At 43.6% G+C, this 25,824-nt stretch overlaps 1 protein-coding gene across 6 annotated transcripts in view; it reads right to left on the bottom strand.

Moving 5' to 3' along the window:
• Positions 1-25,824, bottom strand: part of uckl1b (uridine-cytidine kinase 1-like 1b) — an 84,114-nt gene that overhangs the window by 11,413 nt on the left and 46,877 nt on the right. For 5 of the 6 annotated variants that reach the window (XM_065005283.1, XM_065005284.1, XM_065005280.1 and 2 more), the window contains 9 exons: positions 24,907-24,978; positions 23,070-23,259; positions 22,704-22,765; positions 19,621-19,640; positions 10,118-10,216; positions 5,196-5,289; positions 4,543-4,605; positions 4,076-4,198; positions 3,817-3,924 (listed from right to left, as the gene is read on the bottom strand). In XM_065005283.1, the coding sequence (XP_064861355.1) occupies positions 3,817-3,924; positions 4,076-4,198; positions 4,543-4,605; positions 5,196-5,289; positions 10,118-10,216; positions 19,621-19,640; positions 22,704-22,765; positions 23,070-23,259; positions 24,907-24,978 (831 nt within the window). Of the gene's footprint in view, positions 1-3,816; positions 3,925-4,075; positions 4,199-4,542; positions 4,606-5,195; positions 5,290-10,117; positions 10,217-19,620; positions 19,641-20,898; positions 20,916-22,703; positions 22,766-23,069; positions 23,260-24,906; positions 24,979-25,824 lie in introns of all 6 variants that reach the window. The other variant, XM_065005282.1, reaches the window with a different exon arrangement.

Raw genomic sequence — 25,824 nt, 5'->3', positions numbered from 1 at the left:
GCCCCAGTACACACGGTGCAGTCCATCAGAAACACCTACCAGTAGGACTCGTACGGCCATCATGCCAGCAGCCCCAGTACACACGGTGCCGTCCATCAGAATCACCTACCAGTAGGACTCGTACGACCATCATGCCAGCAGCCTCAGTACACACGGTGCAGTCCATCAGAATCACCTACCAGTAGGACTCGTGAGACCATCATGGCAGCAGCCCCAGTACACACGGTGCAGTCCATCAGAATCACCTACCAGTAGGACTCGTACGTATGGCCATCATGGCAGCAGCCCCAGTACACACGGTGCAGTCCATCAGAAACACCTACCAGTAGGACTCGTAAGGCCATCATGGCAGCAGCCCCAGTAGACACGTTGCAGTCCATCAGAATCACCTGCCAGTAGGACTCATACGATTGGCCATCATAGCAGCAGCCTCAGTACACACGGTTCAGTCCATCAGAATCACCTACCAGTAGGACTCGTACGGCCATCATGGCAGCAGCCCCAGTACACATGGTGCAGTCCATCAGAATCACCTACCAGTAGGACTCGTACGGCCATCATGCCAGCAGCCCCAGTACACACGGTGCCGTCCATCAGAATCACCTACCAGTAGGACTCGTACGTATGGCCATCATGGCAGCAGCCCCAGTACACATGGTGCAGTCCATCAGAATCAACTACCAGTAGGACTCGTACGGCCATCATGGCAGCAGCCCCAGTACAAACGGTGCAGTCCATCAGAATCACCTACCAGTAGGACTCGTACGGCCATCATGCCAGCAGCCCCAGTACACACGGTGCCGTCCATCAGAATCACCTACCAGTAGAACTCGTACGTATGGCCATCATGGCAGCAGCCCCAGTACACATGGTGCAGTCCATCAGAATCAACTACCAGTAGGACTCGTACGGCCATCATGGCAGCAGCCCCAGTACAAACGGTGCAGTCCATCAGAATCACCTACCAGTAGGACTCGTGAGCCATCATGCCAGCAGCCTCAGTACACACGGTGCCGTCCATCAGAATCACCTACCAGTAGGACTCGTACGTATGGCCATCATGGCAGCAGCCCCAGTACACATGGTGCAGTCCATCAGAATCAACTACCAGTAGGACTCGTACGGCCATCATGGCAGCAGCCCCAGTACAAACGGTGCAGTCCATCAGAATCACCTACCAGTAGGACTCGTACGGCCATCATGCCAGCAGCCTCAGTACACACAGTGCCGTCCATCAGAATCACCTACCAGTAGAACTCGTATGTATGGCCATCATGGCAGCAGCCCCAGTACACATGGTGCAGTCCATCAGAATCAACTACCAGTAGGACTCGTACGGCCATCATGGCAGCAGCCCCAGTACAAACGGTGCAGTCCATCAGAATCACCTAGCAGTAGGACTCGTACGGCCATCATGCCAGCAGCCCCAGTACACACGGTGCCGTCCATCAGAATCACCTACCAGTAGGACTCGTACGACCATCATGCCAGCAGCCTCAGTACACACGGTGCAGTCCATCAGAATCACCTACCAGTAGGACTCGTACGGCCATCATGGCAGCAGCCCCAGTACACATGGTGCAGTCCATCAGAATCACCTACCAGTAGGACTCGTACGGCCATCATGCCAGCAGCCCCAGTACACACGGTGCCGTCCATCAGAATCACCTACCAGTAGGACTCGTACGTATGGCCATCATGGCAGCAGCCCCAGTACACATGGTGCAGTCCATCAGAATCAACTACCAGTAGGACTCGTACGGCCATCATGCCAGCAGCCCCAGTACACACGGTGCCGTCCATCAGAATCACCTACCAGTAGGACTCGTACGACCATCACGCCAGCAGCCTCAGTACACACGGTGCAGTCCATCAGAATCACCTACCAGTAGGACTCGTACGTATGGCCATCATGGCAGCAGCCCCAGTACACACGGTGCAGTCCATCAGAAACACCTACCAGTAGGACTCGTAAGGCCATCATGGCAGCAGCCCCAGTAGACACGTTGCAGTCCATCAGAATCACCTGCCAGTAGGACTCATACGATTGGCCATCATAGCAGCAGCCTCAGTACACACGGTTCAGTCCATCAGAATCACCTACCAGTAGGACTCGTACGGCCATCATGGCAGCAGCCCCAGTACACATGGTGCAGTCCATCAGAATCAACTACCAGTAGGACTCGTACGGCCATCATGGCAGCAGCCCCAGTACAAACGGTGCAGTCCATCAGAATCACCTACCAGTAGGACTCGTACGGCCATCATGCCAGCAGCCCCAGTACACACGGTGCCGTCCATCAGAATCACCTACCAGTAGGACTCGTACGACCATCATGCCAGCAGCCTCAGTACACACGGTGCAGTCCATCAGAATCACCTACCAGTAGGACTCGTACGACCATCATGCCAGCAGCCTCAGTACACACGGTGCAGTCCATCAGAATCACCTACCAGTAGGACTCGTACGTATGGCCATCATGGCAGCAGCCCCAGTACACACGGTGCAGTCCATCAGAAACACCTACCAGTAGGACTCGTAAGGCCATCATGGCAGCAGCCCCAGTAGACACGTTGCAGTCCATCAGAATCACCTGCCAGTAGGACTCATACGATTGGCCATCATAGCAGCAGCCTCAGTACACACGGTTCAGTCCATCAGAATCACCTACCAGTAGGACTCGTACGGCCATCATGGCAGCAGCCCCAGTACACATGGTGCAGTCCATCAGAATCACCTACCAGTAGGACTCGTACGGCCATCATGCCAGCAGCCCCAGTACACACGGTGCCGTCCATCAGAATCACCTACCAGTAGGACTCGTACGTATGGCCATCATGGCAGCAGCCCCAGTACACATGGTGCAGTCCATCAGAATCAACTACCAGTAGGACTCGTACGGCCATCATGGCAGCAGCCCCAGTACAAACGGTGCAGTCCATCAGAATCACCTACCAGTAGGACTCGTACGGCCATCATGCCAGCAGCCTCAGTACACACAGTGCCGTCCATCAGAATCACCTACCAGTAGAACTCGTACGTATGGCCATCATGGCAGCAGCCCCAGTACACATGGTGCAGTCCATCAGAATCAACTACCAGTAGGACTCGTACGGCCATCATGGCAGCAGCCCCAGTACAAACGGTGCAGTCCATCAGAATCACCTAGCAGTAGGACTCGTACGGCCATCATGCCAGCAGCCCCAGTACACACAGTGCCGTCCATCAGAATCACCTACCAGTAGGACTCGTACGACCATCATGCCAGCAGCCTCAGTACACACGGTGCAGTCCATCAGAATCACCTACCAGTAGGACTCGTACGACCATCATGCCAGCAGCCTCAGTACACACGGTGCAGTCCATCAGAATCACCTACCAGTAGGACTCGTACGTATGGCCATCATGGCAGCAGCCCCAGTACACACGGTGCCGTCCATCAGAATCACCTACCAGTAGAACTCGTACGTATGGCCATCATGGCAGCAGCTCCAGTACACATGGTGCAGTCCATCAGAATCACCTACCAGTAGGACTCGTACGGCCATCATGCCAGCAGCCCCAGTACACACGGTGCAGTCCATCAGAATCACCTACCAGTAGGACTCGTACGTATGGCCATCATGGCAGCAGCCCCAGTAGACATGGTGCAGTCCATCAGAATCACCTACCAGTAGGACTCGTACGGCCATCATGCCAGCAGCCCCAGTACACACGGTGCAGTCCATCAGAATCACCTACCAGTAGGACTCGTACGTATGGCCATCATGGCAGCAGCCCCAGTAGACATGGTGCAGTCCATCAGAATCACCTACCAGTAGGACTCGTACGGCCATCATGGCAGCAGCCCCAGTAGACACGGTGCAGTCCATCAGAATCACATGGTCCTCACCAATGTCCTTAGGCAGACGCAGATAATGCAGCTGAGAGAGAGGGAGGGACAGGGAGGAAAGAGGGGATGAAGGGAAGAATGAAAGACAGACAAAAAGGCTATAACTATGACTCCAACTTTTCCCTGGTCAGGTCCCGCAGTCTACTCAAAGCTTCAAGCATGTGTGTTTTCCAGATCCATACCTCTGGTTCTCCTGTGTCCTGGTTGGTCTGGATCAGGATCTTACCGATGCGGACATCTTTACACACCGCCCGGAGAGCTGGCTCCATGGTCTCTCCTGCTCGCAGGATGGACACTCCAGTGATCTAAGGAAAATCAGAAGAGAAACCAGGTTCATGGATTTCTAACATACTGACTGATAACTGAGTACAGTACATTTAACAACAAGAACATGACAGCAGTAATACTATACTGTTCATCATGACAACACTGGCTGATAAATACACAGGACTGAGTTAACATCTAATAACAGATGGAATGTGCTATTATATAAAGCTAATTTGAATCACACAGATTGAGTTTTCTCATCAGAGGGAACTAGCCGGCTGAAATGGAGAGATAGAAACAAGTGAATAGGAAGGAGAAAGTGAGAGAGAGAAAGTGAGAGAGATGGATAGAAAAACAGGCAGGAAGAAAAAGCTCAACTCACCCTCTTCCCGTGGAAAGTCCTGCCTTCATAGTCCTCTCCCTGCGGTGTTTGAACTATATGGCTCTGTGGTAAGAGAGAGAGAGAGAGAGAGAGAGAGAGAGAGAGAGAGAGAGAGAGAGAAAGAGAGGAGGATGAACTTATGAGTACAAACCTCAAGACAACGAATCCATGGTGCGTGTCCAGTTGGCCACACTAAACAATCAATAAAACACTTCTTTACTCCAACAGCTCTACCTGTAGTGGGTGGTACATACACAGTGTACTGTAGTTGCTGTGCGATTCAAGTGATATGGTGTGTTTGTGCAGTCGCGGTATGTGTGTGTCTTTTTGGTTTTATAGTGAGAACTTTCCTCTGCGGTGGATTGACAGTTTCCATACTCCAGAGGCCAGACTCTCTCTTTCGCTCTCTCTCTCTCTCTTCTTTTTCTCTCTCTCGCACCATCTCGCTATCTTGACCTCTCATGCTCTTTCCATCTCTTACACTCTCTTTCCATCTTTCTTACCCCCATTTTTCCATCACTCAATTCTTCTCCCTCTATCTTTTCATCTCTTTCTAAATGAAACTACATTAAAATATGCTCCTTGGGTATGAACGTTAAGGTCCAGTGGAACAGAGCAGTCTTTCTATCTCTCTGTCTCTCTGTCATACGTACCTCTGAGGGAAGAAAGGAAAGCGCTCGTTCAATCAGCAGACGCATCAGTCTCTTCGAGTAGAAGATGAACTCATCCCTGCTTGTCTCTTTGTTTCTGGACAGAAGAAGTAGGACACTCAGGGACCAGACCAATAAAAAACACTCAGGGACCATACAGATAGAAGGAATTCAGGGTCCAGACAGATAAAAGACAGTCAGGGACCAGACAAATAAAAAACAGTCTGGGACCAGACAAATAAAAAAACAGTCAGGGACCAGACAGATAAAAGACAGTCAGGGACCAGACAAATAAAAAACAGTCTGGGACCAGACAGATAAAAGACAGTCAGGGACCAGACAAATAAAAGACAGTCAGAGACCCTACAGATAAAAGACAGTCAGAGACCCTACAGATAAGAGAGTCAGGGACCAGACAGATAAAAGGAATTCAGGGTCCAGACAGATAAAAGACAGTCAGGGACCGACAGATAAAAGGCAGTCAGGGACCGACAGATAAAAGACAGTCAGGGACCCTCCAGATAAAAGACAGTCAGAGACCCTACAGATAAAAGAGAGTCAGGGACCCTACAGATAAAAGACAGTCAGAGACCAGACAGATAAAAGACGGTCAGGGACCAGACAGATAAAAGACAGTCAGAGACCAGACAAATAAAAGACAGACTGGGACCCTCCAGATAAAAGGCAGTCAGGGACCGACAGATAAAAGACAGTCAGGGACCCTCCAGATAAAAGACAGTCAGAGACCCAACAGATAAAAGAGAGTCAGGGACCCTACAGATAAAAGACAGTCAAAGACCAGACAGATAAAAGACGGTCAGGGACCAGACAGATAAAAGACAGTCAGAGACCAGACAGATAAAAGACTGTCAGGGACCAGACAGATAAAAGACAGTCAGGGACCAGACAGACAAAAACTGTCAAGGACCAGACAGATAAAAGACAGTCAGGGACTAGACAGATAAAAGACAGTCAGGGACCAGACAGATAAAAGAGAGTCAGGGACCAGACGGATACAAGACAGTCAGGGACCAGACAGATAAAAGACGGTCAGGGACCAGACAGATAAAGACAGTCAGGGACCAGACAGATGAAAGACGGTCAGGGGGCAGACAGATGAGACAGTCAGAGACCATACAGATAAAAGACGGTCAGGGGGCAGACAGATGAAGCAGTCAGTGGCCAGACATATAAAAGAGAGTCAGGGACCAGACAGATAAAAAACGGTCAGGGACCAGACAGATAAAAAAAACTGTCAAGGACCAGACAGATAAAAGACAGTCAGGGACCAGACAGATAAAAGACAGTCAGGGACCAGACAGATAAAATAGAGTCCAGGATCAGACAGATAAAAGAGAGTCCAAAATCAGACAGATAAAAGAGAGTCCAAAATCAGACAGATAAAAGACAGTCAGGGACCAGATGGATACAAGACAGTCAGGGACCAGACAGATAAAAGAGAGTCCAGGATCAGACAGATAAAAGAGAGTCCAGGATCAGACAGATAAAAGAGAGTCCAGGATCAGACAGATAAAAGAGAGTCCAGGATCAGACAGATAAAAGAGAGTCCAGGATCAGACAGATAAAAGAGAGTCCAGGACCAGACAGATAAAAGAGAGTCCAGGATCAGACAGATAAAAGAGAGTCCAGGATCAGACAGATAAAAGAGAGTCCAGGATCAGACAGATAAAAGAGAGTCCAGGATCAGACAGATAAAAGAGAGTCCAGGACCAGACAGATAAAAGAGAGTCCAGGATCAGACAGATAAAAGAGAGTCCAAAATCAGACAGATAAAAGAGAGTCCAAAATCAGACAGATAAAAGACAGTCAGGGACCAGATGGATACAAGACAGTCAGGGACCAGACAGATAAAAGAGAGTCCAGGATCAGACAGATAAAAGAGAGTCCAGGATCAGACAGATAAAAGAGAGTCCAGGATCAGACAGACAAAAGAGAGTCCAGGATCAGACAGATAAAAGAGAGTCCAGGATCAGACAGATAAAAGAGAGTCCAGGATCAGACAGACAAAAGAGAGTCCAGGATCAGACAGACAAAAGAGAGTCCAGGATCAGACAGATAAAAGACAGTCAGGGGCCAAACAAAAAAGAATAGACACTACGGGCCATGTAGTTGCACTCAACCCACATTGTGGAAGTGAATGCTTGCTACAGTATGTTTATGCTCTGACCTACCTGTGTTATTATCTGACTCTAGATCAGTTAGACGGTTTATTGAGTAGTGTGTAGTGCAGTGCTTATTACTGATATCTGATGATGGTGTGCATCCCATGACCTGGGCTGTGTTAGTAAAATACCTGACTAATATTATAGTGGGTCGTTCTACATTAGTTCTAGAGGTAGTTATACTAGTAGTACAGTGGGTCATTCTACATTAGTTCTAGAGGTAGTTCTACTAGTAGTATAGTGGGTCGTTCTACATTAGTTCTAGAGGTAGTAGTTCTACTAGTAGTACAGTGGGTCGTTCTACATTAGTTCTAGAGGTAGTAGTTATACTAGTAGTATAGTGGGTCGTTCTACATTAGTTCTAGAGGTAGTTATACTAGTAGTATAGTGGGTCCTTCTACATTAGTTCTAGAGGTTGTTCTACTAGTAGTATAGTGGGTTGTTCTACATTAGTTCTAGAGGTAGTAGTTATACTAGTAGTACAGTGGGTCGTTCTACATTAGTTCTAGAGGTAGTAGTTATACTAGTAGTATAGTGGGTCGTTCTACATTAGTTCTAGAGGTAGTTATACTAGTAGTATAGTGGGTCGTTCTACATTAGTTCTAGAGGTAGATATACTGGTAGTATAGTGGGTCGTTCTACATTAGTTCTAGAGGTAGTTCTACTAGTAGTATATTGGGTCGTTCTAGAGGTAGTAGTTATACTAGTAGTACAGTTGGTTGTTCTACATTAGTTCTAGAGGTTGTTCTACTAGTAGTATAGTGGGTCGTTCTACATTAGTTCTAGAGGTAGTAGTTATACTAGTAGTATAGTGGGTCGTTCTACATTAGTTCTAGAGGTAGTAGTTATACTAGTAATACTGTGGGTCATTCTACATTAGTTCTAGAGGTAGTTATACTAGTAGTACAGTGGGTCATTCTACATTAGTACTAGACATAGTTATATTAGCAGTATAGTGGGTCATTCTACATTAGTTCTAGAGGTAGTAGTTATTCTAGAAGTATAGTGGGTCGTTCTACATTAGTTCTAGAGGTAGTTATACTAGTAGTATAGTGGGTCGTTCTACATTAGTTCTAGAGGTAGTTATACTAGTAGTATAGTGGGTTGTTCTACATTAGTTCTAAAGGTAGTTATACTAGCAGTATTGTGGGTCAATATACATTAGTTCTAGAGGTAGTTCTACTAGTAGTATAGTGGGTCATTCTACATTAGTTCTAGAGATAGTAGTTATACTAGTAGTATAGTGGTTCGTTCTACATTAGTTCTAGAGGTAGTAGTTATACTAGTAGTACAGTGGGTTGTTCTATATTAGTTCTAGAGGTAGGTTTTCTACTAGTATTATAGTGGGTCGTTCTACATTAGTTCTAGAGGTAGTTATACTAGTAGTATAGTGGGTTGTTCTATATTAGTTCTAAAGGTAGTTATACTAGCAGTATTGTGGGTCAATATACATTAGTTCTAGAGGTAGTTCTACTAGTAGTATAGTGGGTCGTTCTACATTAGTTCTAGAGGTAGTTCTACTGGTAGTATAGTGGGTCATTCTACATTAGTTCTAGAGATAGTAGTTATACTAGTAGTACAGTGGGTTGTTCTACATTAGTTCTAGAGGTAGTTCTACTAGTAGTATAGTGGGTCGTTCTACATTAGTTCTAGAGGTAGTAGTTATACTAGTAGTATAGTGGGTCATTCTACATTAGTTCTAGAGGTAGTTTTACTGGTAGTATAGTGGGTCATTCTACATTAGTTCTAGAGATAGTAGTTATACTAGTAGTATAGTGGTTCGTTCTACATTAGTTCTAGAGGTAGTAGTTATACTAGTAGTACAGTGGGTTGTTCTACATTAGTTCTAGAGGTAGTTATACTAGTAGTATAGTGGTTCGTTCTACATTAGTTCTAGAGGTAGTAGTTCTACTAGTAGTACATTGGGTCGTTCTACATTAGTTCTAGAGGTAGTTCTACTAGTAGTATAGTGGTCATTCTACATTAGTTATAGAGGTAGTAGTTATACTAGTAGTATATATGGGGTCGTTCTACATTAGTTCTAGAGGTAGTTCTACTAGTAGTATAGTGGTCATTCTACATTAGTTCTAGAGGTAGTAGTTATACTAGTAGTATATTGGGTCATTCTACATTAGTTCTAGAGGTAGTTATACTAGTAGTATATTGGGTCGTTCTACATTAGTTCTAGAGGTAGTTCTACTAGTAGTATAGTGGGCATTCTACATTAGTTATAGAGGTAGTAGTTATACTAGTAGTATATTGGGTCATTCTACATTAGTTATAGAGGTAGTTTTACTAGTAGTATATTGGGTCGTTCTACATTAGTTCTAGAGGTAGTTCTACTAGTAGTGTAGTGGTCATTCTACATTAGTTATAGAGGTAGTAGTTATACTAGTAGGACAGTGGGTCGTTCTACATTATTTCTAGAGGTAGTTATACTAGTAGTATAGTGGGTCGTTCTACATTAGTTCTAGATGTAGTTATACTAGTGGTATAGTGGGTCGTTCTACATTAGTTCTAGAGGCAGTTATACTAGTAGTATAGTGGGTCGTTCTACATTAGTTCTAGAGGCAGTTCTACTAGTAGTATAGTGGGTCGTTTACATTAGTTCTAGAGGTAGTAGTTATACTAGTAGTACAGTGGGTTGTATACAGTATGCAGCGTGTATACAGTATGTATCGTGTATACAGTATGCAGTGTGTATACAGTATGCAGTGTGTATACAGTATGCAGTGTGTATACCTTATTATGGTGTGCATTCCCCTGACCTGGGGTGTACTCTCCAGAACACTCAGGGTCTGGGGGAGGGGCTGGGCCTGGTGGGCAGAGGCAAGGGCCGCCCTGTAACCATAGCAACCAGGAAAAGAAAGGGCGGGTGGATGTAAGAGCACTGGAATAGGTGGCAGGGTGCATACATACAGTCACAGGCTTGAAACACACACATACACAATAAGCAGACACCAGCGCACACGCACCCACATATCTTAAACAGTATTCACCACACTGGTGTTAATATTGATTAGTGGGTAGTAGAATTCTAAAAAAAACACACAATATAAACACACTAGATTAAAATAGGCAGAGCAGATACAGGTCAGTTAAAATCACTGAACCGATACTGTACTGTCTGCCTTAGTGGGATTATACAACAGCTTTAAGAGACAATCACAGAGAGCGTTTGACGTTTTTACCTACTGTTTTGGTCTCAATGCAGTTAGATTCTACAGTGAGTGCTGAAAGACTAATTCATTCAACAACTAATTCATTCAACATTGATCAATGTGCAATAAGTGAAAGTGAAACTAGTCAGGAAACGTTGGATCAAGTGTTCTTTGGTACTAATGGTTGAGTAAACACAGTGATTTGGTTCTGATTAATTTGAGACTCTCAACACGTAATCTGAGGAACATGAAGAAAGCGTTGGTCTCTTAGTGTTGTTATAATCCCAGACAAACACAAGTTTTGTTCTTCTATCCATGTGGGGATCTAAAATGAATTTCCATTCAAAATCCTATTTCCCCTAACCCTTCACACTAACCCTTAACCTTACCATAACCTTAACCCTTCACACTAACCCTTATCCCTACCATAACCTTAACCCTTCACACTAACCCTTATCCTTACCATAACCCTTCACACTAACCCTTATCCTTACCATAACCTTAACCCTTCACACTAACCCTTATCCTTACCATAACCTTAACCCTTCACATTTACCCTTATCCCTACCAAAACCTTAACCCTTCACACTAACCCTTATCCTTACCATAACCTTAACCCTTCACACTAATCCTTATCCTTACCATAACCTTAACCCTTCACACTAACCCTTATCCTAACTATAACCTTAACCCTTCACACTAACCCGTATCCTTATCCTTACCATAACCTTAACCCTTCACACTAACCATTATCCTTACCATAACCTTAACCCTTCACACTAACCCTTATCCTAACCATAACCTTAACCCTTCACACTAATCCTTATCCTTACCATAACCTTAACCCTTCACACTAACCCTTATCCTAACTATAACCTTAACCCTTCACACTAACCCGTATCCTTATCCTTACCATAACCTTAACCCTTCACACTAACCCTTATCCTTACCATAACCTTAACCCTTCACACTAATCCTTATCCTTACCATAACCTTAACCCTTCACACTAACCATTATCCTTACCATAACCTTAACCCTTCACACTAACCCTTATCCTAACCATAACCTTAACCCTTCACACTAACCCTTATCCTAACCATAACCCTTCACACTAACCCTTATCTTTACCATAACCTTAACCCTTCACACTAACCCTTATCCTAACCATAACCTTTACCATTCACACTAACCCTTATCCTAACCATAACCTTAACCCTTCACACTAATCCTTATCCTTACCATAACCTTAACCCTTCACACTAACCCGTATCCTTATCCTTACCATAACCTTTCACACTAACCCGTATCCTTACCATAACCTTAACCCTTCACACTAACCCTTATTCTTACCATAACCTTAACCCTTCACACTAACCCGTATCCTTACCATAACATTAACACTTCACACTAACCCTTATCCTTACCATAACCTTAACCCTTCACACTAACCCTTATCCTTACCATAACCTTAACCCTTCACACTAACCCGTTTCCTTACCATAACCTTAACCCTTCACACTAACCCTTATCCTTACCATAACCTTAACACTTCACACTAACTCTTATCCTTACCATAACCTTAACCCTTCACACTAACCCTTATCCTTACCATAACCTTAACCCTTCACACTAACCCGTATCCTTACCATAACCTTAACCCTTCACACTAACCCGTATCCTTACCATAACCTTAACCCTTCACACTAACCCGTATCCTTACCATAACCTTAACCCTTCACACTAACCCTTATCGTTACCATAACCTTAACCCTTCACACTAACCCTTATCCTTGCCATAACCTTAACCCTTCACACTAACCCTTATTCTTACCATAACCTTAACCCTTCACACTAACCCGTATCCTTACCATAACCTTAACCCTTCACACTAACCCTTATCCTTACCATAACCTTAACACTTCACACTAACCCTTATCCTTACCATAACCTTAACCCTTCACACTAACCCGTATCCTTACCATAACCTTAACCCTTCACACTAACCCGTATCCTTACCATAACCTTAACCCTTCACACTAACCCGTATCCTTACCATAACCTTAACCCTTCACACTAACCCGTATCCTTACCATAACCTTAACCCTTCACACTAACCCTTATCGTTACCATAACCTTAACCGTTCACACTAACCCTTATCCTTGCCATAACCTTAACCCTTCACACTAACCCTTATTCTTACCATAACCTTAACCCTTCACACTAACCCGTATCCTTATCATAACCTTAACCCTTCACACTAACCCTTATCCTTACCATAACCTTAACACTTCACACTAACCCTTATCCTAACCATAACCTTAACCCTTCACACTAACCCTTATCCTTACCATAACCTTAACCCTTCACACTAACCCTTATCGTTACCATAACCTTAACCCTTCGCACTAACCCTTATCCTTACCATAACCTTAACCCTTCACACTAACCCGTATCCTTACCATAACCTTAACCCTTCACACGAACCCTTATCCTTACCATAACCTTAACCCTTCACACTAACCCGTATCCTTACCATAACCTTAACCCTTCACACTAACCCTTATCCTTACCATAACCTTAACCCTTCACAATAACCATGTTACCATAACCTTAACCCTTCACACTAACCCTTATCCTTACCATAACCTTAACCCTTCACACTAACCCTTATCCTTACCGTAACCTTAACCCTTCACACTAACCATTATCCTTACCATAACCTTAACCCTTCACACTAACCCTTATCCTTACCATAACCTTAACCCTTCACACTAACCCTTATCCCTACCACAACCTTAACCCTTCACACTAACCCTTATCTTTACCATAACCTTAACCCTTCACACTAACCCATATCCTTACCATAACCTTAACCCTTCACACTAACCCATATCCTTACCATAACCTTAACCCTTCACACTAACCCGTATCCTTACCATAACCTTAACCCTTCACACTAACCCTTATCCTTACCATAACCTTAACCCTTCACACTAACCCGTATCCTTACCATAACCTTAACCCTTCACACTAACCCGTATCCTTACCATAACCTTAACCCTTCACACTAACCCTTATCCTTACCATAACCTTAACCCTTCACAATAACCATGTTACCATAACCTTAACCCTTCACACTAACCCTTATCCTTACCATAACCTTAACCCTTCACACTAACCCGGATCCTTACCATAACCTTAACCCTTCACACTAATCCTTATCCTTACCATAACCTTAACCCTTCACACTAACCCTTATCCTTACCATAACCTTAACCCTTCACACGAACCCTTATCCTTACCATAACCTTAACCCTTCACACTAACCCTTATCCTTATCATAACCTTAACCCTTCACACTAACCCTTATCCTTACCATAACCTTAACCCTTCACACTAACCCTTATCCTTACCATAACCCTTCACACTATCCCTTATCGTTACCATAACCTTAACCCTTCACACTAACCCTTATCCTTACCATAACCCTTCACAATAACCCTTATCCTTACCATAACCATAAACCTTCACACTAACCCTTATCCTTACCATAACCTTAACCCTTCACACTAACCCATATCCTTACCATAACCTTAACCCTTCACACTAACCCTTATCCTTACCATAACCTTAACCCTTCACACTAACCCTTATCCTTACCATAACCTTAACTCTTCACACTAACCCTTATCCTTACCATAACCTTAACCCTTCACACTAACCCATATCCTTAACCCTTAACCCTTCACACTAACCCTTATCCTTACCATAACCTTAACCCTTCACACTAACCCTTATCCTTACCATAACCTTAACTCTTCACACTAACCCTTATCCTTAACATAACCTTAACCCTTCATACTAACCCTTATCCTTACCATAACCTTAACCCTTCACACTAACCCTTATCCTTAACATAACCTTAACCCTTCACACTAACCCTTATCCTTACCATAACCTTAACCCTTCACACTAACCCTTATCCTTACCATAACCATAAACCTTCACATAACCATAACCTTCTTATCCTTACCATAACCTTAACCCTTCACAATAACCATGTTACCATAACCTTAACCCTTCACACTAACCCTTATCCTTACCATAACCTTAACCCTTCACACTAACCCGGATCCTTACCATAACCTTAACCCTTCACACTAATCCTTATCCTTACCATAACCTTAACCCTTAACACTAACCCTTATCCTTACCATAACCTTAACCCTTCACACTAACCCTTATCCTTACCATAACCTTAACCCTTCACACTAACCCTTATCCTTATCATAACCTTAACCCTTCACACTAACCCTTATCCTTACCATAACCTTAACCCTTCACACTAACCCTTATCCTTACCATAACCCTTCACACTATCCCTTATCCTTACCATAACCCTTCACAATAACCCGTATCCTTACCATAACCATAAACCTTCACACTAACCCTTATCCTTACCATAACCTTAACCCTTCACACTAACCCATATCCTTACCATAACCTTAACCCTTCACACTAACCGTTATCCTTACCATAACCTTAACCCTTCACACTAATCCTTATCCTTACCATAACCTTAACCCTTCACACTATCCCGTATCCTTACCATAACCTTAACCATTCACACTAACCCTTCACACTAACCCGTATCCTTACCATAACCTTAACCCTTCACACTAACCCTTATCCTTACCATAACCTTAACCCTTCACACTAACCCTTATCCTTACCATAACCCTTCACACTATCCCTTATCCTTACCATAACCTTAACCCTTCACACTAACCCTTATCCTTACCATAACCCTTCACAATAACCCTTATCCTTACCATAACCATAAACCTTCACACTAACCCTTATCCTTACCATAACCTTAACCCTTCACACTAACCCATATCCTTACCATAACCTTAACCCTTCACACTAACCCTTATCCTTACCATAACCTTAACCCTTCACACTAATCCTTATCCTTACCATAACCTTAACCCTTCACACTATCCCGTATCCTTACCATAACCTTAACCATTCACACTAACCCTTCACACTAACCCGTATCCTTACCATAACCTTAACCCTTCACACTAACCCTTATCCTTACCATAACCTTAACCCTTCACAATAACCATGTTACCATAACCTTAACCCTTCACACTAACCCTTATCCTTACCATAACCTTAACCCTTCACACTAACCCGGATCCTTACCATAACCTTAACCCTTCACACTAATCCTTATCCTTACCATAACCTTAACCCTTCACACTAACCCTTATCCTTACCATAACCTTAACCCTTCACACGAACCCTTATCCTTACCATAACCCTTCACACTATCCCTTATCGTTACCATAACCTTAACCCTTCACACTAACCCTTATCCTTACCATAACCCTTCACAATAACCCTTATCCTTACCATAACCATAAACCTTCACACTAACCCTTATCCTTACCATAACCTTAACCCTTCACACTAACCCATATCCTTACCATAACCTTAACCCTTCACACTAACCCTTATCCTTACCATAACCTTAACCCTTCACACTAACCCTTATCCTTACCATAACCCTTCACAATAACCCTTATCCTTACCATAACCATAAACCTTCACACTAACCCTTATCCTTACCATAACCTTAACCCTTCACACTAACCCATATCCTTACCATAACCTTAACCCTTCACACTAACCCTTATCCTTACCATAACCTTAACCCTTCACACTAACCCTTATCCTTACCATAACCTTAACCCTTCACACTAACCCTTATCCTTACCATAACCTTAACCCTTCACACTAACCCTTATCCTTACCATAACCTTAACCCTTCACACTAACCCTTATCCTTACCATAACCTTAACTCTTCACACTAACCCTTATCCTTACCATAACCTTAACCCTTCACACTAACCCTTATCCTTACCATAACCTTAACCCTTCACACTAACCCGGATCCTTACCATAACCTTAACCCTTCACACTAATCCTTATCCTTACCATAACCTTAACCCTTCACACTAACCCTTATCCTTACCATAACCTTAACCCTTCACACTAACCCTTATCCTTACCATAACCTTAACCCTTCACACTAACCCTTATCCTTATCATAACCTTAACCCTTCACACTAACCCTTATCCTTACCATAACCTTAACCCTTCACACTAACCCTTATCCTTACCATAACCCTTCACACTATCCCTTATCCTTACCATAACCCTTCACAATAACCCGTATCCTTACCATAACCATAAACCTTCACACTAACCCTTATCCTTACCATAACCTTAACCCTTCACACTAACCCATATCCTTACCATAACCTTACCCTTCACACTAACCCTTATCCTTACCATAACCTTAACCCTTCACACTAATCCTTATCCTTACCATAACCTTAACCCTTCACACTATCCCGTATCCTTACCATAACCTTAACCATTCACACTAACCCTTCACACTAACCTGTATCCTTACCATAACCTTAACCCTTCACACTAACCCTTATCCTTACCATAACCTTAACCCTTCACACTAACCCTTATCCTTACCATAACCCTTCACACTATCCCTTATCCTTACCATAACCTTAACCCTTCACACTAACCCTTATCCTTACCATAACCCTTCACAATAACCCTTATCCTTACCATAACCATAAACCTTCACACTAACCCTTATCCTTACCATAACCTTAACCCTTCACACTAACCCATATCCTTACCATAACCTTAACCCTTCACACTAACCCTTATCCTTACCATAACCTTAACCCTTCACACTAATCCTTATCCTTACCATAACCTTAACCCTTCACACTATCCCGTATCCTTACCATAACCTTAACCATTCACACTAACCCTTCACACTAACCCGTATCCTTACCATAACCTTAACCCTTCACACTAACCCTTATCCTTACCATAACCTTAACCCTTCACACTAACCATCCTTACCATAACCTTAACCCTTCACACTAACCCTTATCCTTACCATAACCTTAACCCTTCACACTAACCCTTATCCTTACCATAACCTTAACCCTTCACACTAATCCTTATCCTTACCATAACCCCTAACCCTTCACACTAACCCTTATCCTTACCATAACCTTAACCCTTCACACTAACCCTTATCCTTACCATAACCCTTCACACTAACCCTTATCCTTACCATAACCATAAACCTTCACACTAACCCTTATCCTTACCATAACCTTCAACCCTTCAACCCCATATCCTTACCATAACCATAAACCCTTCACACTAACCCTTATCCTTACCATAACCTTAACCCTTCACACTAACCCTTATCCTTACCATAACCCCCTTCACAATAACCCTATCCTTACCATAACCATAAACCTTCACACTAACCCTTATCCTTACCATAACCTTAACCCTTCACAATAACCCATATCCTTACCATAACCATAAACCTTCACACTAACCCTTATCCTTACCATAACCTTAACCCTTCACACTAACCCTTATCCTTACCATAACCTTAACCCTTCACTAACCCTTATCCTTACCATAACCTTAACCCTTCACACTAAGCCTTATCCTTACCATAACCTTAACCCTTCACACTAACCCTTATCCTTACCATAACCTTAACCCTTCACACTAACCCTTATCCTTACCATAACCTTAACCCTTCACACTAACCCTTATCCTTACCATAACCATAAACCTTCACACTAACCCTTATCCTTACCATAACCTTAACCCTTCACAATAACCATGTTACCATAACCTTAACCCTTCACACTAACCCTTATCCTTACCATAACCTTAACCCTTCACACTAACCCGGATCCTTACCATAACCTTAACCCTTCACACTAATCCTTATCCTTACCATAACCTTAACCCTTCACACTAACCCTTATCCTTACCATAACCATAAACCTTCACACTAACCCTTATCCTTACCATAACCTTAACCCTTCACACTAACCCTTATCCTTACCATAACCTTAACCCTTCACACTAATCCTTATCCTTACCATAACCTTAACCCTTCACACCAACCCTTATCCTTACCATAACCTTAACCCTTCACACTAACCCTTATCCTTACCATAACCTTAACCCTTCACACTAACCCTTATCCTTACCATAACCTTAACCCTTCACACTAACCCTTACCCTTACCATAACCTTAACCCAAACCACTAACCATTATCCTTACCATAACCTTAACCCTTATCCTTACCACAACCACAACCTTAACCCAAACCACTAACCCTTAACCCTAATTGTAACTCTAACCCTAGACCTAACCCCTAAACTTAAATAGCCTTTGTCCTCATGGGGATGTGGAAAATGTCCCCACGAGAATGTTCATTGTTTTACTATCCTTGTGGGTACTTTGGGGCATTTTAGGTCCACACAAGGATAAAAGAACCAACCAACCCACACACACCCACACCAACTCAATGAAAGCACAACTACTCAATTCAGATCAACACAGGCTGATTCAAAGAAAAAACACTCAAACTAGGTTTTGGACTAGAATCGGACTATAAAACATACACAACACATAACAACACAATGAGTTCTGGGCTGCGTTCAGTACAAAGAGACGTAATGCAATATTCAACTAAATGGAAACAGTGCTGTGCTGAACAACCAGTTGAAAAACGGGGAGTAGTTGGGTTGGTGGTTGGGGAATGCTATCAGCATGGCCGCTGCCCTTTAAATACGTCACTTATTGCTTCAAGCCACATACCACCACACCCACCAAACGGAGCAAACTTCCCTCAAAGTCTGTTCAAGAACGTTGAAGAGCAATTTGGGGAAACGTGTCGTTCAGTACAAGCGCAACGTTACGCAACGCAGCAAATGTTTAAGCAAACTGAACAAACCCCTGATCTTGCCAAAGATTAGAATTGAGGTCATGCAAGCTTTTGAGTTGAGTGGTATCACATTAAATCCCCACACTTTGAGATACAAAGACCAAGCTATGAAACCATTTCACACTCTAAAAACAGAACTCATATGGGATACCGAACTCTAAAAGAAAGAAAATGCAAACCCAGATAAATCATAAGCAAATCTGCTCACATATCCCAGCGCAGTTTCCTCTATGGAGAGAAGAGGGTTTGGACGAAACATAACGACACACACCGACAGAGACACACAATGACAGAGACACACAACGACGACAACAGAAAAGAGGAAGAAAATAAAAGAAACAGACAACATCGGGTAAATAAAGGGATGGATAAAGATATGATCATGTGATACAGTGATGTGTGTGACAGCTGAATCTGCTGTGAGCAATCCTCACAATTCCTTAGACCAAGACAAATTGCCATACAAAGTTGCTAAATAGTCTTTTTCATGAACTTACAAATAATAGTTCAACTCGGTTAGTCCACTCAGTAACAATGGTCACTACAATTCTGTCAGCGGTTGTGGCATTGTGTGTCGTGTGTACACGTGGGCTGCACTCAGGGTGGCTTCAGCTGTCACACCTACACTGTGTCTCTGCAGTACAGAGGTAAAGCACAGAGGTACGACTCACAGCTCAAAGGCCCTGATACATCCTGTGTCTAAAGACAGACACCAAACACACTTCCTCTCTCTCTCTCTCGCTCTGATCTGTTGTGGCCGACATACTCAATGGAAAAACTCAGCTTTTAATAATAGGTATAGAAAACAGAGGTTTTAGATTGTGTGACAATAACGGTCTTTCTCTATCTCACACTCTTCCTCTCTCTCTCTCTGGAGCTGAGAGGAGGGGTCAGTGAAAATGTCTCAGTAGATTATTGTTAGACACAGAATGCAGCGGGTGGTTGTGTGTGAGCCATCATGTATGTAAGGTAGAGGAAAAAACAACATCCTCCAATCAACTGCCTGCTGCACATAGAAGCGTTATAAACACAGAAGTGACGTGTGGCGTGTCTGTCAAAGGGAAGAGAGTCTCTCAAATGTCACTCAAAGCTGTTTGTGTACCGCATGATTTAACAGCGTATGTGGTGTCACACGTGGTGACATGCCAATTACTATTGCTACCTGTAATGGAAGACTCATTTCCCATAGATGCTGATACATCCTTCACTGTACTGGATGAGTGGTTGACAAGGTGAGCTCCTGGGGATGATTCTGTGTAACAGCAGCAAGCAGTTGGAGAGTGAGGATGCTGACTTCGTGGCTTCGATGTAGAAGTTGCCCGTAACCATATCTGGGAACAGATAAGGATATCTGACCCTGTATCAGTGATTTAGGGCAACTTCTACATACTCATGTTTTGTGCCCCCCTCTTCTTGCCCTCCATCTGGGAACTGGGGTGTGGGGGAGAGGGGTTCGGCGGTACAGTAAAGACGTGTGCTACTCTACCTGACGCTGAGCTCACGCTGTGTGATGGAGGGATAGAGGGAGGAGTTGGAGGGATGGAAGGAGGAGTATGAGAGTCCGTGTGCAGGTGGGGCAAGGTCAATAGTACCGTGTCAAATAGGTAACATCACTATAACAACACATGCCTTCATTGGTAACGGGGGGTGGAAGCGATTCCACTTCAATTTGTTCAACTTTAGGCGATGAACTGAAAGTCCATTTTAGGAACAGAAAACATTTATTTTAATTTGTGAACTGGAATTTCATTTTCGTCGCCTGAATTGATATAGAACTGACACACCAACCCTGCTAGCTATTAGTGCATGTACCACAAGTCACAGAGCAAAACGCCCCTGGTCATGCTTTTAAATCTATACTTCTTTTAGTATATTCTTCATTTTGTGTAATCTTTCTCAGGAAATCATGAAATGTAGAGCTATTACAGAAAATGCTTTCTTTTTCCACTAGAGGGGGAAATGGAGCTGGCATCAGTCTGGTTAGCTAGAGATCTGGCATCAGTCTGGTTAGCTGGAAAGCTATACATCTGGTGTCAGTCTTGTTAGCTGTAGATCTGGTATCAGTCTGGTTAGCTAGAGATCTGGCATCAGTCTGGTTAGCTGTAGATCTGGTATCAGTCTGGTTAGCTAGAGATCTGACATCAGTCTGGTTAGCTAGAGAACTGGTATCTGTCTGGTTAGCTGGAGATTTGGTGTCAGTCTGGTTAGCTGTAGATCTGGTGTCAGTCTGGTTAGATGGAGATCTGGTATCAGTCTGGCTAGCTGTATATCTGGTGTCAGTCTGGTTAGCTGTAGATCTGGTGTCAGTCTGGTTAGCTGTATATCTGGTGTCAGTCTGGTTAGTTGTAGATCTGGTGTCAGTCTGGTTAGCTGTAGATCTGGTATCAGTCTGGTTAGCTGTATATCTGGTGTCAGTCTGGTTAGCTGTATATCTGGTGTCAGTCTGGTTAGCTGTAGATCTGGTATCAGTCTGGCTAGCTGTAGATCTGGTATCAGTCTGGTTAGCTGTAGATCTGGTATCAGTCTGGTTAGCTGTAGATCTGGTATCAGTCTGGTTAGCTGTATATCTGGTGTCAGTCTGGTTAGCTGTATATCTGGTGTCTCACTGGTTAGCTGTAGATCTGGTATCAGTCTGGCTAGCTGTAGATCTGGTATCAGTCTGGCTAGGTGTAGATCTGGTATCAGTCTGGTTAGCTGTATATCTGGTATCAGTCTGGTTAGCTGTAGATCTGGTGTCAGTCTGGTTAGCTGTAGATCTGGTGTCAGTCTGGTTAGATGGAGATCTGGTATCAGTCTGGCTAGCTGTATATCTGGTGTCAGTCTGGTTAGCTGTAGATCTGGTGTCAGTCTGGTTAGCTGTATATCTGGTGTCAGTCTGGTTAGTTGTAGATCTGGTGTCAGTCTGGTTAGCTGTATATCTGGTGTCAGTCTGGTTAGTTGTAGATCTGGTGTCAGTCTGGTTAGCTGTATATCTGGTGTCAGTCTGGTTAGTTGTAGATCTGGTGTCAGTCTGGTTAGCTGTAGATCTGGTATCAGTCTGGTTAGCTGTAGATCTGGTGTCAGTCTGGTTAGCTGTAGATCTGGTGTCAGTCTGGTTAGATGGAGATCTGGTATCAGTCTGGTTAGCTGTATATCTGGTGTCAGTCTGGTTAGCTGTAGATCTGGTGTCAGTCTGGTTAGCTGTATATCTGGTGTCAGTCTGGTTAGTTGTAGATCTGGTGTCAGTCTGGTTAGCTGTAGATCTGTCAAGCTGTATACAGTATAAGGAGAGATCAAGGGAGGAACTCTCACCTCCTCCAGCTGGCTGTGGACGTGCTGTACGATCAAGTCTATGGCCACCATGTTGCCTCCTCCTGCCAGTATACGACACACACAAGAAGGGGAAGTGACATTAGACAGTGATTATATTATGTTGTGTACATTATAATGGTTTTAGGGGACTAAGTCAACTTTTTACGTTGTCTCCAATTGACGTCAATGCATGACTACGTTAACATTTGAGTTAAGTGGAAGTTCTCCGCTGAATGTCTACATGTAAGGGAGAAAATGTGTAAGCAAATGTGTGTGTGTGTGTGTGTGTGTGTGTGTGTGTGTGTGTGTGTGAGAGCACATGGTCATACATGTTACTTCAGTCTGTGTGCTGGTTTCAAATCTTACCGCGTGGAACCACAATGTCAGCCAGTCGCATGGTTGGCTCGATGTACTGCTCAAAGGCGGGCTTCACAAACTTATTGTACTGTTTGATGACTCCATCGATGTCCCGGCCACGCTCTGTGATGTCCCTCTGCAGCCGACGCACCAGACGGATGTCTGAGTCAGTATCCACAAAGATCTTCATGTCCAGCAGCTGTGGGGAGGGAGAAACACACAACATACACCATGAAACACACACACACAATGAGAAACCACACACCAATGAGAAACACACATACACACCATGAAAAACACACACAAAATTAGAAACACACACACACACCATGAGAAACACACACAAACCCACACCATGAGAAACACACACACACACACACACACCCACACCATGAGAAACACATACAAACAAACAAAATTAGAAACACACACACACACACCATGAGAAATACCAAACACACACAAACAAACACACACACACACACACACAAACCACACACCACAACATGCCAAACACACACATGAGAAACACACACACCGTGAGAAAAACACACACACCATGAGAAACACACACCATGGGAAACACACACACACACACCATGAGAAATACACACACCATGAGAAATACACACACACACACCATGAGAAACACACACACACACACACACACACACACACACACACACACACACACACACATGAGAAACACACATACACACACACACACCATGAAAAACACACACACACACAATGAGAAACACACACACACACAATGAGAAACACACACACACACACACACCATGACAAACAACACACCATGAGAAAAACACACACACACACCATGAGAAACACACACACACACCATGAGAAACACACACACACACACACACACCATGAGAAACACACAAACACCATGAGAAACACACACACACACACACACCATGAGAAACACACACACACCATGAGAAACACACACACACACACACACACACACACACACACACACACACACCATGAGAAACACACATACACACCATGAAAAACACACACACACAAAATTAGAAACACACACACACACCATGAGAAACACACACACACACACACCATGAGACACACACACACACACCATGAGACACACACACACTATGACAAACACACACACACACAAACCATGCCAAACACACAGACCATGAGAAACACACACACCGTGAGAAAAACACACACACCATGAGAAACACACACCATGGGAAACACACACACACACACCATGAGAAACACACACACACACACACACACACACACACACACACACACACACACACACACACACACACACACACACACACCATGAGAAACAGACATACACACACACACCATGAAAAACACACACACACACAATGAGAAACACACACACACACACAATGAGAACCACACACACACACACCATGAGAAACACACACACACACACACACACACACACACACACACACACACACACACACACCATGAGAAACACACACACACACACCATGAGACACACACGCACCATGACAAACACACACACTATGACAAACACACACCAAGCCAAACACACACACAGACACACCATTCCAAACACACACACCATGAGAAACACACACACACACTATGACAAACACACACACACTATGACAAACGCATACCAAGCCAAACACACACACCATGCCAAACACACACCATGGTGAACACACACACACACACACACACACACACACACACACACACACACACACACGAGAGGACTCACACACATACACAAACCATGACAAACACACACCGCCAATGTACAGGGACATTTGATTCTTACCTGTAACAGTTCTTTATCTGCAAAGGCCATGATTCCCTCAAAGATGATAACACTGGCTCCATACACTGTTTTCTGAGAGGGATGAAACACGTTGTGGGTTTAGTATGATGTTGACTAGAGGTTGACCGATTATGATTTTTCAGTGCCAATACCGATTATTGGAGGACCAAAAAAGCCGATACCGATTATTGGAGGGCCAAAAAAGCCGATACCGATTATTGGAGGACAAAAAAGCCGATACCGATTAATTAATCAGCCGATTTTAATGTATTTATTTTTTAATATTGGGAATTACAACAATACTGAATGAACACTTATTTTAACTTAATATAATACATCAATAAAATCAATTTAGCCTCAAGTAAATAATGAAACATGTTGAATTTGGTTTAAATAATGCAAAAACAAAGTGTTGGAGAAGAAAGTAAAAGTGCAATATGTGCCATGTAAGAAAGCTAACGTTTCAGTTCCTTGCTTTAGAACATGAGAACATATGAAAGCTGGTGGTTCCTTTTAACATGAGTCTTCAATATTCCCAGGTAAGAAGTTTTAGGTTGTAGTTATTATAGGAATTATAGGACTATTTCCATCTATACCATTTGTATTTCATTAACCTTTGACTATTGGATGTTCTTATAGGCACTTTAGTATTGCCAGTGTAACAGTATAGCTTCCGTCCCTCTCCTCGCTCCTCCCTGGGCTCGAACCAGCAACAAAACGACAACAGCCACCATCGAAGCATCGTTACCCATGCAGAGCAAGGGAAACAACCACTGCAAGGCTCAGAGCGAGTGACGTTTCAAACGCTATTAGCGCGCGCTAACTAGCTAGCAATTTCACTTTGGTTACACCTTGAAGTCATAAACAGGACAATGCTTGACACACAACGAAGAGCTGCTGGCAAAACGCACGAAAGTG

The sequence above is a fragment of the Oncorhynchus nerka genome, linkage group LG20, assembly GCF_034236695.1.
Source record: "Oncorhynchus nerka isolate Pitt River linkage group LG20, Oner_Uvic_2.0, whole genome shotgun sequence".
NCBI classification, from domain to species: Eukaryota; Metazoa; Chordata; class Actinopteri; order Salmoniformes; family Salmonidae; genus Oncorhynchus; species Oncorhynchus nerka.
This window is presented reverse-complemented; position numbering and strand designations above follow the sequence as displayed.